This window comes from Orycteropus afer, unplaced genomic scaffold, assembly GCF_000298275.1.
Source record: "Orycteropus afer afer isolate SDZICR_OR568_19922 unplaced genomic scaffold, OryAfe1.0 scaffold00460, whole genome shotgun sequence".
Classification (NCBI taxonomy): Eukaryota; Metazoa; Chordata; class Mammalia; order Tubulidentata; family Orycteropodidae; genus Orycteropus; species Orycteropus afer.
In genome coordinates, this window is record NW_006922047.1 from 1058264 (window position 1) to 1074591 (window position 16328).

The following is a 16328-nucleotide window of genomic DNA, read 5'->3' on the forward strand; positions in this document are numbered from 1 at the left end:
GGAATGGGGGGGGGGTACTGTCTGTCCTCGCGCACGCGCCCTTTCCGGAGCTCCGCGCCCCTCGCTTGTCACCTCGCGATCACCACTCCCACGCCCTCGCCCCCCAATGTGGCCGCTCCACTTCCGCCTTGGCCCTCTGGCGCCGCGACACCGGAGCGTTACAACTGGACTTGTCCGAGCCGCCGCAACAAACTACAACTCCCACCAGGCAGCGCGCTGGCGCGTATGCGCAAGGCTGAACGGCAGGATGCGAGGGGAAAGAGGCGGGGCGTACGCAGGTGAGAGGGATAGCGTTAGTGGCACGCATGCGCGCACGTTCCTTCGCCCTACGCGGGAAAAAGGTGAAGTGTACTTGGGTGTGAGGTTCTGTGGCGTCGCGTGATACCGGGCGTCCTGCAGCTGCCTGCGGGTTCAGGCCTCACCTAGGGTCCCAGCCTAGGTGAAGGTTAGTACAGGACTAATCACTGAGGTGGAGGGTCCACTTATCCAGGCATCGCCCCTACTATCCTTGAGCTCCCGATATCTGCTGGAGCGGCCCTCCTGAGGGCCAATTTTACCGTTAATTTTCTTAAAAAAAAAAAAAACTTAACGCAAATAATTTGATTTATTTCCCGACAGATCCACGCAGAACTTGTTCCCGATAAGGACAGAGGGTGCTCCACAACTTCTGGCCCAGGTTGGTTTTGGCTTCTCTGGCCCTGAAGCTGGAAGAGATTGGGCTGTGGAGACTTCCTGCACCTCCAGGGCCCCAACAAGCCCTGAAAAGAAAAAAAAAAAACTGCCGTTGAGCCTATTCCAACTCATAGCGACCCCTTTTGGGCTTCAGAGGTGGTAAATCTTTACGGAAGTAGATTGCCTGGTCTTCCTTGCAAGAAGTGGCTGGTGGGTTTGAACTGCCAGCCAGAAGGCTGGCAGTCATATGCTTTAGGCACTATGCCACCAGAGCTCTCTCAACCCCTTGAAGGGCCCCAGATCTCACTTGGAAAACCCCTGGATGTCTCTGGAAGACCCCTCTTGAAAGTCCTCAGATATCCTGGGAGAGCCCCAGCTGTCCCCTTGTGAATCCCTTGACAACTCGACAACTTGAGGGAGAACTAGGGCTGGGGGCCCAAGGCTTCCCACAGAGGACACCCCCTGTGTGCTCCTTAGACATCTCCACTGGGCAGAAGATGGCAGTCCCTACCCTGTGCAGAGGGATAAGGCTGTGCCTTCTCTGTGTGTGTTGGGCTGACATGAGGTTGGCTGAAGCTAAGGCCCCTGGATAGAAGGAGACAGAGACTGCTTGTAATTATGGGACACTTTTATTTGTCATTTTCAGATTTCCCAAGGGAGGAGTGAAATGAGTAAAAGGAAGAAGGCACGTACCTCGGGTACCTCAGGTATTTGTATGTTGAAAGCTTTTGCTAAAAAAAGGTATATGGGCTAATTTATTAAGGAGCTGTGGTGGTGTAGTGGTAAAGTGGTGGTAAAGTGGTTCAAACCCACCAGCTGCTCCGAGGAAGAGAGATGAGGTGGTCTGTTTCCATAAAGATTTAAAGTCTTGGAAACCCAATGAGGGGTCTCTGTGAGTTGGAATTGACTCAATGGCAGTGAGTTTGTTTTTTTCGGTTTGGGCTAATTTATTACAGAAGCACTAGCAGGACCACACAACGCTCCTTTGAAAAACAAATAATTTAAAACTGCTGGCAAGAGAAGCGTAACTCGTGAAGTGCATATAGTAGGAAGTGAATGCTTTCTGGGAACTCAGCCCTCTCTCTGTTGGGGTCCCACAACCCAGGCTCTCAGATTGTGGGCCAGGGGTGTGTCTGCCAGAGATTATCCCTGAATAGAGCTTGATGGGCTGTACAGTGCAATGAATTGCTTAATATGGCCCTTCTAGCCATTGTCCTCCATTTTGTGATGTATTGTAAATCCTAGTCTCTGTGCCTGTTTAGGGTGGGATGTATTTTAAGTCCCGCCTTGCTGGAGGGTGTGACTCAAGTCAACACCCTTAGCTTCCTATGTGAATGTTCTGGGAAAATTGGCTTTCATGTTCTGTTTCTGCGTTTGGTTCGTCATCATCTCACCCCTGGACTTGAGACAGCAGCTATCATCTGACCTGCCAATTTCACCAATCCATGCAACCACATGAGTTGGGAGAATCCTCCAGACCTACCCACAGACCTGGGACTTGCCAGCCTCCCAGCCTCTACCACCACCACGTGAGCAGTTTCCTTGAGAGCTTGTGAGTTCTGTGAGATGTCACAGTGAAATACAGAACTGATGGTGTAGTGACTAAGGCATTTAACTGCTAACCATCAGATTGGCGGTTCAAACCCACCAACCACTCCACACAAGGAAGACTGGGCAATCTTCTGTGAAGATTTACTGCCTCAGAAACCTAAAGGGGGTCACTATGAGTCAGAATCAACCCAATGACAGCGAGTTTGGTTTTGTAGTTTTTTTTTTTTTTTTTAAAGACAGGAGGGAGATTACTGAGGGGGGGAGGAGGAGTTGATGTTGACGATAATGGAGTGGCACAGTAGTTTGGAAAAGTTGGACATTTGGGACAACTGTAACCTCTGCCTTGAGCCAGCCTTGTGCCGATCCTTCTAAAAGAAATTAATTATTCAGGCTGGCTGCAAGTCCATCTGGTGTGTAGCTTGGTTCATAATCACAGCTCTCTCATTCACTGTGTGATTGCAGATGAGTTATTCAACCTTTCTGTGCCTCAGTTTCCCCTTCTTTATTTTTTGTGTTTCTTTTTTGGAAAGAACAAATGGTTAACATGCTCAGTTGCTACCCAAAAGGTTAGAGGTTCTGGTTTACCCAGAGGTGCATTGGAAGAAAGACCTGGCAATCTACTTCCATAAAATCAGCCATGGTAAACTGTGGGACACAGTTCTATTCTGATGCATGAGTCGACAGGATGGCATCTGAACTAACCAGTTACCCTTTCTCTTAAAGCAGAGCTTCTCAAGGGGTGAGTGGTCTTGCCCTCGGGGGACATTTGGCAATGTCTACAGACATTTTTGGTTTTTCCAATTGCATAGGGGTGCTATTGACATTGAGTGGGCTAAGGCCAGGGACACTGATAAATATCCTACAAGACACAGGATAGCCCACCACAAAGAATTTACCTCCTTCCAAAAGTTAATAATGCTGAGGGTGAGAAACGCTACCCTGGAGCTCTGGTAACATAGTGCCTAAGGCACTTGACTGCTAACGAGAAGGCTGGCGGTTCAAACTCACCAGCCACTCCTCAGAAGGAAGGTTGGGCAATCTACTTCTGTAGTGATACTGCCTCGGAAACCCAAGGAAGGGTTGCTATGGGTCGGGTCCGACTGGATGGCATATAACAAAACAACAACAGAGCTCTCTTGTAGATTGAATACATTAGTGTTTGTAAGCGGAGGACAGACCCTGTAGTAGTATGTAAATGAGTACTATTGTTATCATTGCCATTCCTTTTTTTTTTTTTAATAGTGAAGTATACACAAAAGTGCAGTGTGAGGATGCTTTTATATTTATATGGCCTTTCTCACCATGATCTTGTAACTCCTACCATATGACTGGGTGGATATAAAAATTGAATGAATGGGTCGGCATTGTCTGACATCCTCTCACTTCACGAGGGAGAGAGAATCATCATCATCAAGAAAATCATTATCTGCATCAGTTGCCTGAGACTGATTATTGTGTGAGGCAGCGGTCAGACATACCTCCACTTTCCAACCTTTTTACCAATTCTGACACCAGCCATCCCTCCCATGGTACTCTCTACTTTTCTGTTGGGTTTGATAATTCATTTCAATGTTGTGCAGCCATTACTACTATTCGTTTCCAAAAATTTTTCAATACCTCAGACAGAAATTGTACTCATCAAGCAATAACCCTTCATCTACACCTCATGCCATCCCATATAACCACTAATCCACTTTCTGGCATTTGCCTCTTGCCAGACTTATTAAATAGTTTTCATTTTGAAATAGTTTTAGACTTAGAGAAAAGTTGTAAAAATAGCCAGGGAGTCTTATTTACCTGCAAAAATGGCATGGGGGTAGTGACTGACCTCCTCTAACTTCACAAGAGGAAGGAGGATCAAGATCAACATCAAAAGCACAAGGTTGATTCCTATGAGGTGGAGGTCAGACATGCCACCACCCTCCAACCTTTTTTACCAACCAACCATCCCTCCCACAACTCTCTACTTCTTTGCTGGGATTGATAGTCTGTTACAGTGGCCACACAGAACTCACAGAGAATACTTGTGATTGTAGGGTTTATTAAGGAAGTAACAGGTTACAGTTCAGAATCAGAAACAACTCAGGATAGATTTCTTCCTTCAGGATATCCTCTTCTCAGCTGTGCTGCAGGCTTGCTTCTCCCTGACCTCGGGTTCTCAGCACTGTGGCCCATTGGCTTCTGACCTACCCAGGCAGATGTTACAAAGCTCTATTAGCTCTGCTGATAGGTACCCAGAGATGTACACCACTCCACCAACCAGGCACTCAGCTTTCTTGCTCTTGTGGACCAGGAAGCCCACCGCTCTGTCTCTTGTCAGTCTCTTGGTTATGCTGCTTCTGCTGCTGCCATTTCTCTGCTGGTACTGCCCACTGTCTGCTGTCTCCTGGGTCAAGGAGGTTCAGCACCGGATGTGGGGGCCAAAGGATGTACTCCACTCCTGCCTCTTCTTTCTTGATGGTAGTGAGATTCCTCCTTTCCACCTCTGGGATGACTCATTTTAAGCCTAGTGGAATGGCAGAATTGACCATCTCCACGTTAGGGTTCCATACACCTTATTTGCATGGTTTCACCCTCACAAGGGTGCCATGCACTTTATTTGCATTATTATTAAAGGTCCCTGGGTGGTGCAGACAGTGTGCACTTGGCTAGTAACCCAAAGCTCACCTTTTCAAACCCACCCAGTGGCACCACAGAAGAACCATGCCTGGAGAGCAGCTTCTGTAAACATTACAGCCCATCCCACTCTGAAAGCCATGGAGTCTCCCCAAATTAATACCTAAATAAGCAATGCCTCATTTACATGATTAGCAAGCTGTCCAATCCCCTTGGTGGCCCGTTAGCACCTCACATTTGCATAGTCCTACCCAGTCATTTGATGGGAGTCATAAAGGGAGATGGCTACAAGAGCCATATCCAGCAATTCTCAGCACTGTATTCCCCTTCCCCTCCCCTCCCCTCCCCCGATGTTACTATCTGGCACAAGCATAGTACCTTAATCATAATAGATAGTGCTGTCTAGTACAACCATCTAACTCACTGCTGTCAAGTCAGACCCGACTCATAGCGACCCCTCCTTGGGTTTCTGAGGCAGTATCCCTGTGAAAGTAGATTGTCCAACTTTGCTTTCAAGGAGTGGCTGGTGGGTTTGAACCACCAGCCTTTTGGTTAGCAGTCAAGTGCCTTAAGCACTACACCACCAGACTCCTTGTACAGCCATAGGACAGCAAAAAAAGTAGTACAGGAAATCAATATGGGTAGTCTTCCAGAATTTTTCTACCTATATCTATAGACATATAGATATATAGATACACGTATGTATATAGATACACAGTGGGTTTTATTTTTATAATCAACTCTTCACATATACTGATCTGTAACTTCTGTTTTTCACTTTACAGTATATCATCATTGTCTTTCCTTGTCAGTGTACATATAGAATTTCCTCGTTAGGAAAAAAGATAAATGTTTAATCTTAGGTAATATGACTCCTGTTTCCCTGTCGTTTTTTTAGGGTACCTTAGATTTCTTAAAAGTTTATAAATGACTTTTTCACTTATGTCGAAAAATAGACAATTCAGGACAATTATGAATAGATTGCCATACAGCTTCAATGAACAATTTTAAAGTTGAGTAGCACATCATTTACCCAATAAATGAATACTTCGATTAATTAGTATTTTAAAAACGCTTATATACAAAGATACCAAGAACTTTTGAACAGAATTTCTGATTGATGTTTACCTAACTTTGTTAAACAATTACAAGACAATCATAAGATTAGTGAGTTTTGGTTGCAAGACCCTTAAAGTTTTGAAAATAGGGTATTTATTTCCATTATTTTCTGAGTTTTAAGTGAAAGTTAATGGAAAGTGGAACCAGCCTTCTGGTTTCAGTGGGCTTAGTCCCCCAGCTGCTTTTAAAGGTTAGTTCATAACCTCAAGACCAGAAGAACTAATGGTGCGTGGCTACCAATTCCAACCACTTGGGAAAGGATCAGAATTGGAGATCCTGGATAGAGTGGGAGGAAAAACGTGGAACAAAATCCAAAGACACAATAATGACCTGAATTACTGGTCAGATAGAGTTGGTGGGACCCCCAATACTATGGTCCTGGGATACACTTCAGGTCTGAAATAAAACTCACTCCCACGGGCTGGCTGTCAGCCCAATAGTAAACAAGAGATACACACAGACCACTCAACCCAGGGTGATGCACCCACATACTCTGTAGAGATGCATCCTTTGGAGCAATCGACCATGGGCACCAGAGGGGCGATATTCTCACGGAGGAAATGCAGGATACACAGGAATGCAAGCTATGTGGGGCACAGGGGGGTGGGGGGTTACTGGGCAGGGAGGGAAGGGGCCTGGATTAGGGTTGGGGATGGTAGATGGGGAGTGAAACCAAATGTACATGAAATATTGAATGTAAAACAAACTCTGCTCTGTAAATTTACATCTAAAGCACAATAAATAATAATAATAAAGGTTAGTTCATAGTCTAGCCAAAAGATTATTTATCTGTTACAGTGCACAGACTTTTTAACATTTAACAAAATGACCTTTTGTTTCATGGGTAAGAAAATTTCTGTTTTCATAATGCAAAATTAGTCATTTTTTGACACTGGGTCATGAATTTAGGGAGCAGCGGTTGTTTTTCACAGGATGTTGGATAGAAGCGAAATTATCAACAAAGTAAGGAGGTTTTGTGAAGGGAGATGAGCTGCTGGGAGGCACAGGGATTTCTCTGACCTTGGAGCAGGGAGCTGGGCACATCAGCCCACCCACAGCAGGTCCCTTGGGGCCTCTCTTGGCAGTGGACACCTCAGCTTAGTGGACCCCTGAGCTGGCCAGGGACAGCTGTTTCTGTGTGTTCTGGATGGATGGGGAGAGAGGAAGAAGATTCTGGCAGGTGGTAAAAGAAGCCTTTTCCCTCCTGAGGTTTTTGGCCTTTGGTGTTGAACACAAGGTTCTCCCTTGAAAAGGTAATTTTTCTTAAATTACTCCTGTGGGGACAGATCACAGGAAGGAAATGGAAAGCTCTTCACTCTTGTTGATGTTTTTGCTTTTTATTTGGTACAAATGTCCATTGGATTAGGAAAGAGAACTAGTGTTTGTGAATCTTAAGAAGCCTAGTAAGAGAAGCTGCTGTATTTTGTCTCTTCTGGCAGACTGCAAGGCGGGAATGTGTTTGTGTGAGATACAATCGGTGGAGCCTTTTTCTGGGTACAGTGCTGAGGTAGACAGGGCTGAGGGGGTTCAAAGGGCACAGCAGGCTCGGTTTCTGTCTTCAAGACACTCCAGGTTGAATCGGATAAGGGGAAGAAAAATGCTTCTCACGGAACGCTGGTCAGATACACAGCAGTGGGTCTGTGCAAATGTGGCTGACTAAATGAGAAGTTAGAGGCAAGTCGCCCTGGACTCCACACGCAGCTGAGTGAGGCTACAATGCAGTGAATTATTTAGTATGGCCCTTCTAGCCATAGTCCTGTAACGTTCCAATGAAAAATCGGGTAGGACTATGCAAATAAGGTGCTTGTGGCCCATGAAGGGGGTTAGATAGCTTGCTAATAATACAAATAAAATGTATGGCACTCTTGTGTGGGTGGGATCATACAAATAAAGGTGTTTGGAACCCTACTGAGGGGATTGGTCAGTTTTGCCATCCTGCTAGGCTTAAAAGAGAGCCAATTCCAAAGTGGGGGAGGGGGGGAAGCAGGAGGGTATACCTCACAACCACTGAGAAGAGGAGACAGGAGCAGAGCACATCCTTTGGACCTGGAGCCCTGCACTGAGAGCCTTCTCTTGCAACCCAGGATATACAGCTGTAACACTGGAGAGATGACGAGAAGTGCAGCAGAACTGGGAGACTGGCAGGAGACAGTGCAGTGGGCTTCCTGGCTCGTGGAACGAGAAAGCTGAGCATCTTTGGGCAGAAGGCTTGCTGGCAAAGTAGGGTTCCTTCAGGCACCTGTTGGAGCTAGGTTTGCTGACCGACAGGGCTAGAGTAGAGCTGAGTGCCTTCAGGCCAAGTCTCACAGGCAGAGTGAGATGCCTCTGGGCACTTGTTGGCAGAAATACAAAGCTTTGTAACACTTGCCAGAGCAGAGCAAAGGCCTGGCCAGCCCAAGAGGCCCTTCAGGGGGCTGAGGACAGAGAAGGCCTGCCTGTGGTGTGGCTGAGAAAAGGCTGTCCTAATCAGCCTGTCCTGATCAAAGAACTATGTCCTGAGTCATTCCTGATCCTGAACTGTAACTTGTTACTTAAGAAACCCCATAATCATGAGTACTGTTTGTGAGTTCTTTGAGGCCACTGCTACGAGTTACTGAACCCAGTGGAGAAGCAGAGAGTGCTGAGAGAGGGACAGTTGGTGTCAGAATTGGTAAAAAGGTTGGAGGGTGCCAGAATGTCTGACCTCCGCTTCATAGGAAAATGCCTTGGGCTAATGCTGATGGTGATCCTCCATCCCCCTGGTGAAGTTAAACAAGGATTTCAGACATCTCTGACAACGTTTTTATTTTTTAATTTTTATTTTGATTTCGGGTGAAAGTTTACAGAGGAAATTCACTTTCCATACAGCAGTTCACACACATTTTGTTTTATGCCCATTGGCTGCATTTCCCCACGATGTAACAGCTCTCGTCCCACTTCCTCCCTGTAGGTACCTCTTCCCTGTGCCCTTTCCTATGCATTCCTGCCTCCTGAGCTATCTCCCTGTGCCATACCGTTTTTACAATGGCTCATTCACCAAGTTTACTGCAAAGTGTATAAGGAGATGGCTGTAGTGGATGGGGACAGAAAATGACCCAATACGTTAGATAATTGCACAAAAGCTGTGAAGGGAGCAGAACAGAGTCATGTGCCAGAAGAGAATGTTCTAGGGAGGAATCAGAGATGTCTACTGTGCAGGGACATTTGAGCTGAAATGCAAAGGAGCTGGCCACACACCCCTTATCACTGCCCCTGAGAGTGAGTCAGTTGGGCCAGTGGTCCCATTGGGTTTGAAGTCAGGCCACCTCAGGCATTCAGCGTCAGTGATGACCAGTGCATGTGTAGAAGCCACTTGAAGCCCGTGGCCTCGCACACTCATGGGCCCACCTCCTGGAAACGCCCCCCACACACACCAGGACAGCAGAACAGCATGTCCCAGTCACCTCTTGGAACAAGCTCACCCAGGTTGCACCAGTGTTCCAGCTGCGTCTGATCATCAGCCATGGCTGTGCATGCTTCCAACACCCCCTACCCCTTCACCTCTCTGTGTCTCTAAACTAGAAGGAGTCCATTCTCCAAAACCCCCAAAGAAACCAAGGCTGAGCGACTCTGATGGAGCCCCCCAGGATCCCAAGTTGGGCCATTTGCCTGCCCCCGAAGAGTCAGAAGGCAAGTTGGGATCTGCTTGCCCTGCAGACCACAGTGGGGAGGAACCGAGAGAGACAGCTCCCAGGTAGGTGGCCCAGAACATTCCAGCAAGCACGGATGGGAGGAAGGAGACCAATATGACCCCTTGCAGGGCTGTCTCCCCGGAGGGCTCAGGGCCCCTCAGATGATGCTGCTCACTGCTTTCCTGCTTTCTTCCCAGGCATCTACAGTCTGGTGGGAAAGGTCAGGATTTTAACCCTGAGCTAGAAAACTTTAGTAGTTCAAGGTCACTTAGTTACAGAATGTAACTGTCCTGTCTGCTGGTCAAATGCCATATTCCACATCCCTTCTCCTTAAGAATCTGAAGCCTTGAAAATACCATGCTGACTGAAATAAGTCACAAAAGGACAGATATTGTATGATCCCACTTATATTGAATAAGCAGGTATATAGAGACCAAACTGTACGATAGGAATAGGAGGGAGGAGAAGAGGGAAGTCATTGCTTAGGGGGCACAGTTTCTCTTAATGTTGGTGGAATGGTTTGGGAATGGTTGTTGATGGTTGCACAACATGATAAGTATAATTGATGTTACTGAATTATGTATATAAATAAATGTTAAATTACAAATGTTTTGTTATATATATTTTCACCACAATTAAAAAATATATATAATGATCAGAATGTGCCAGGCAGTGTGCTAATACATACAGCACTTTACGGACTACATATTAAAAAAATAAGCTCATTTTATCTGCCTGGCTCTGTAAGATCATTGTTTTTATCCCCAGTTCACAGATGAGGGCCCTGAGGCTTAGAGCGAGTAAGGTGTGGGAGGTTGTTGAGCTGGTGTGGGCTAGGGCTGGCATTCAAGCCTACGTCTACTGACGTCCAGCTCCTGTGTGCCTAACATTGCTGTTTCCTGGTTCTTTCATTCTTTCAGCAAATATTAAGTGGGTGAGGAAAAAAGACCTCAAGAACAATTTAGTCTATCCATGAGGAAACCCCATGTACCTATCACAGAGTGGAAAGGGTTAATGGAAGTTGGGGAATAAACATTCCTTCTCACTGATGTCTTCAAGGAAGGCATCATGGATTGAATGACCAAATTTTCTGAACAAAATAGGAAGAACTTTTTTCTGGTGTATCTATGTCTGTCTGTCTGGTTTTGGGCCATTGCCATTTTATGACTAAATGCCAGATCAAAAAAAAACAAAAACAAACACACTGCCATCGAGTCGTATCCGACTCATAGTGACCCCTCCTTGGGTTTCCGAGGTGGTATCACTGTGGAAGTAGATTGCCCAACCTTCCTTTCGAAGAGTGGCTGGTGGGTTTGAACTGCCAGCCTTCTGGTTGGCAGTCAAATGCCTTAGGCATTACACTACCAGAGCTCCTAAAGGCCAGATCAGGAGGCCAGAAATACTGACTGACAGGTCCCGGGCAACCCTGTTGTGAGTGATGTGATGAGAGACTGAGGAGAAGAGAGCCTCCCACCTCACCATCCCTGGAGACGGACAAGATGATGTCCGTGCTCCTGGCCGCTCCTGATGTCAAGAGGCCTTGAGGCCAGGGCCTCTGCCCTCTAAGTCATAAGAAAGGTAGATGCTGTGCTTGCCCACCCTTTTTTTTAAATTTGTTTTAAATGTTTTGTGAAATACCACATATACAGAACCATAACACACAGAAAATCTAACAGAGCAAACAAAGTTTACAATATTTATGTTAAAAAATTAAATATTGCCAGGATCCAAAGCTGCCCACATGATGAATCCCAATTTATTAAAAATTTTCTAACAGACTAACATACCATCCTTCTAACACCTAGACTTCCTCTGCTTCTATAACCTCCCCTGCAACAATCAAAGCCCATTAGTGTATTTTCACCCCTTCTTATAACTTTTCCTGCTTCACCTCCAAAGTTGAAATCATCTGATCTTTTTTCACAGTATACATAATGATGTTTTTGTTATTGTGTGTTGGTGAGTCAGTTCTGGCCCCATAGTACAGAGTAGAACACCCCCGTAGGGTTTCCTAGGCTGGAGTCTTTAAGGGAGCTGGTCCCCAGGTCTATTCTCTCACAGAGCCACTGGTGGGTTCCAGTCTCCAACCTTTCGGTTAGCAGCTGAGCCCTTAACCATTATACCACCAAAAAAAAAAACCAAAAAACTCACTGCCATCGAGTTGGAGGATCTGACTCATAGTGACCCCTCCTTGGGTTTCCAAAGCAGTATCTCTGTGGAAGTAGATTGCCCCGTCTTCCTTCTGAGGAGGGCCTAGTGAGTTTGAACTGCAAGCCTTCTGGTTAGCAGTCACCAGATCTCCTTATAAGATACATTGTTGTTACTGTTATTATGTGCCATTGAGTCGGAGCTGCCTCATAGCTACCCCTCCTTGGGTTTCCGAGGTGGTGTCACTATGGAAGTAGATTGCCCTGTCTTCCTTCAGAGGAGTGGCTGGTGGGTTTGAACCGCAAGCCTTCTGGTTAGCAGTCAAGTGCCTTAGGCACTATGCTACCACTCCATATAAGATACATACTCATCTTTTTAAAATTGAACCAGAATTTTCACCAGAGTTTTAAATTTTTATTATAATTTTTATTTTATTTAATCCAATATATCCAAAATACTGTTTTTGTATTTAAATATAAGACATTATTACTGAGATACTTTACATTTCTTTTTTTCCCATACCCTCAAAAGATGTATTTGGCGCATAGTAATCTCAATATGAGGAGCTCTGGTAGCATAGTGCTTAAGGCACTTGACTGCTAACCAGAAGGCTGGCGGTTCAAACCCACCAGCCACTCCTCGGAAGGAAGGTTGGGCAATCCTCCTCCGTAGTGATACTGCCTCAGAAACCCAATGAGGGGTCGCTATGAGTCGGGGCTGACTTGACGGCAAATAACAACAACAACAACAATCTCAATTTGTGTAGCCATATTTCAAAGAATGGCAATTGGACATTGCAGCACTGGAGTTCAGGTAGAAGTGTCAGTCTGGGGACTGCTGGGCCATTATGACTCTTAGGCCAGTCCCAGAATTGCTGCAGAATCCTTGTCTTCCACACCAGGAATGACTCCAATTTAGACTAAATCGGCCCCAAACCCAGCTGGCTTTAGGAAAATACAGAGTGGCCATTGTATAGAATTTACCCTTTGGATTTTGTACTGACAGTAACTTGAGGGTACAAAACAACTGACCAAATTATGCCTGGTATTCATTTAAGGAGTCCTTGTGCCATAATAAAGGAGCTCTCTAGTCGTGCAGTGCCTGAGGCACTTGACTACTAGCCAGAAGGTTCGCAGTTCAAACCCACCAGCTGGTCTGTGGAAGGAAGATGAAGCAATCTACTTCTGTAAAGATTTACTGCCTTGGAAACCCAGTGGGAGTTGCTATGAGTCAGAATTGACTCAATGGCAGTGTTTTTGTTTGTTTGCTTGTTTGTTTTGTGGCACAATAAGGAACACTGGTGTTGCAGTGCTTAAAGGATTTGGCTGCTAACCAAAAGATCAGCAGTTTGAACCCAGCAGCCACTCTGTGGGAGAAGATGAAGCGATCTGCTTCCATGAAGATTTATAGCCTTGGAAACCCTGTGGGGCAGCTTTGCTGTGTCCTTTGTGATCACTATGAGAATTGACTCGAAAGCACACAACGTTTAAGAAAGGGAGCCCTGATGGCACAACAGTTAAGTGCTTGACTGCTCAGGTTGGTGGTTCTAACCCACCTAGTGGCTCTGCTGGAGAAAGACTTCTGTGGTCTGCTTCTGTAAAGACTGAAAACCAAATCCATTGAGTTGATGCCCTGTAAAGATTGTGTGCTAGAAAACCCCATGGGGCAGTGAGAAAGGACATACCATTATTGTTATTATCCTGAGCTTCCCCCATTGTCTTCAGAAGCTGATTGTGTGTTCCGATAGACTGAGAAGTCTGACAATTTAAACACAAATCGTAGTTTTAAATTTCCTAAAACAACTGTTGGGAGCTCTGGTAGCATAGTGGCTAAGACACTTGCCTGCTAACCAGATGGCTGGCGGTTCAAACCCACCAGCCACTCCTCGGAAGGAAGGTTGGGCAATCCTACTTCCGTAGTGATACTGCCTCGGAAACCCAAGGAGGGGTCGCTATGATTCGGGGCCGACTCATCGGCACATAACAACAACAACAACAACAAAACAATTGTTAAGGCATCGTGGAGTAGACTAGTGATGTCACTGTGTTTTTGTTGTGCTAAAGAATCAAATGAAAAAAACCTTGTTTTCATCTTCGTGTAATTTATCTTTGGCCACATGCTTTTGAATTCCAGTAAGATAAAAGAGTCTCCATTAGATACTACCATTCGCAAAGAATAGTCACACGAGCCAAATTACATCCTCTAGGAAATTGATCTGTGTAATTGTTGTCAGGTGTCATGGATCTTTGTCGTAGCTGTCCATAAGTCCTGTAGCCCATGTTTACTTTTATTTGTTTGTTCTTTGTTTTAAACCTTTGTCCCAGCCCTGTCACTTTATATCAACTTCATGAAGATGTGCCCACATCTCTATAAAATGTTTTGGTTATAACTTCCTCCTATGTTTTGTTTTCATTTCTTTGCTTTTTTTTCCTTCCTTCTTTCCCAGTCCCCTCTCCCCTGGTAACCACTACTCTACTTTTTTCGCCCTAACATTGCCACTTGGATTGATTCATCTTTATTAATGTGCTGTTTTGTTGATAAGATGTTGATCAAAAACATAGAGGGGCTATTTGTTGGTTGGTTTGTTGCTTCTAATTTCACCTTGCTCTCCCCATTCCAGGACTCCTTCCTTTGCTCCAAATGAAGACAGTATTATAGCTAAGAAACAAATTCCCGGAACAGAGCCATTATCTGCCTCTTCTTTCTTTCCTCTTCCTCACTCTCTAGGTTTCCTTCAGTCAAGATCAGCCTGGAAAGGTCACTTCTGTGTGATTTGCTCTTTGAGCAGTACGCTTCTCAGTTGGCAGACCACTAATAAACTTTTGAGTCTCTTCATTTGCCTCTTCTGGGTATTTCATGTAAGTTAGCTCATGGAGTATTTGTCCTTCTGCATCTGGCTTACTTCCGTCAGCATAGTCTTTTCAGGGTTCAGCCATGCTGTAGCACTTAGGAGAACTGCATTTTACTTTATGCATGAATAATACACCATTGCACCTGTATACCACAGTTTGTTTACCCATTCCTTTGTTGGTGAGCACTTGGCCATCAACCTTTTGACTATTGCAAATACTACTGCTATGGACATTGGTGCCCAAGTGTCTGTTTGAGTTCCTGCTTTCAGTTCTTTGGGGTATATAACTAGGAATGGAATTATTGGGACATAATGGTAATTCTTTGTTTAACTTTTTGAGGAATAGCTCCTAACTTTTCCACAATGGCTGGACCATTTTACATTCCTACCAGCAATGGATAAGGGTTCCAGTTTCTCTGAATTCTCACCAACACTTGTGGTTTTCTGTTTGTGTGTATATGTATTTCACAATAGCCAACCTAGTGAGTGTGAAGTGGTATTTTATTGTGGTTTTGATTTGCATTAAGCACTGGGCTGCTAACCCAAAGATGGCAGTTCAAACCCACTAGCAACTCCATGGGAGAAAAGACTTGACAATCTGCTCCCCTAAAGATTACAGCCTGTTGTCGTTCTTCCTGTTAGATGCCATCGAGTAGGTTTGGACTCATAGTGACCCTGTGTACAACAGACTGAAATGCTGCTGGCTCCTGCACCATCATCACAACCTGTGCGCTGTTTGAGCCCATTGTTGCAGCCACTCCATCAGTCTATCTCATTGAGGATCTTCCTCTTTTTCACTGACCCTCTACTTTACCAATCATGATGTCCTTCTCCAGGGACTGTTCCTCCTGATAATGTGTCCAAAATATGGAGAGACAAAGTCTCACCATCCTTACTTCTAAGGAACATTCTGGCTGTACTTCTTCCAAGAAAGATTGGTTCATTCTTCCGGCAGTCCATGATGTATTCAGTATTCTTCATCAACACCACAATTCAAATGCATTAATTCTTTGGTCTTCCTTACTCATTGTCTAGCTTTCATATGCTATGGAGCTATGAAAATACCATGGCTTGGGTTAGGCACACCTTAGTCCTCAAGATGACATCTTTGCTTTTTAACACTTTAAAGAGGTCTTTTGCAACAGATTTGCTCAGTACAGTATGACATCTGATTTCTTGACTTCTGCTTCCATGGGTGTTGATTGTGGATCCAAGTAAAATGAAATCCTTAACGACTTCAGTATTTTCTCTATTTATCATGTTACTGTTCATTGGTCCACTTGTGAAGATTTTTGTTTTCTTTATGTTGAGGTGTAATCCATACTGAAGGCTGTAGCCTTTAATCTTTATCAGTAAATGCTTCAAGTCCTCTTGGCTTTCAGGAAGCAAGGTTGTGTCATTTGCATATCACAGGTTGTAAATGAGTCTTCCTCTAATACTGCTGCTGTGTACTTTTTCATATAGATAGTCTAGCTTCTCAGATTAGAAAAGATGTGATCTGTTCCCCTAAAGAATATAGCCTAGGAAACCGTATGGAGCAATTCTACCCTGCATTACAGGGTCACTGTGAGTCAGAATTGACTCAAAGATACACAACAACACAAACAAGGACTAGAACTACTGACATTGAACATTTTTTTGTGAGTTTATTGGCCATTTGTGTATCTTCTTTGGGGAAATGTCTATTCAAGTCCTTTGCCCATTTTTTAATTGGGTGATTA

General features: G+C 44.9%; 1 protein-coding gene across 1 annotated transcript in view; it reads left to right on the forward strand.

Annotated features, from left to right (window-relative positions):
• The first annotated feature begins 3 nt into the window (after nt 1–3).
• BRME1 (break repair meiotic recombinase recruitment factor 1) overlaps nt 4–16328 on the forward strand; it is a 31389-nt gene continuing 15064 nt past the window's right edge. The window contains exon 1 of the mRNA XM_007954428.1: nt 4–278. Coding sequence (XP_007952619.1) covers nt 4–278 — 275 coding nt within the window. The remainder of the gene's footprint in view (nt 279–16328) is intronic.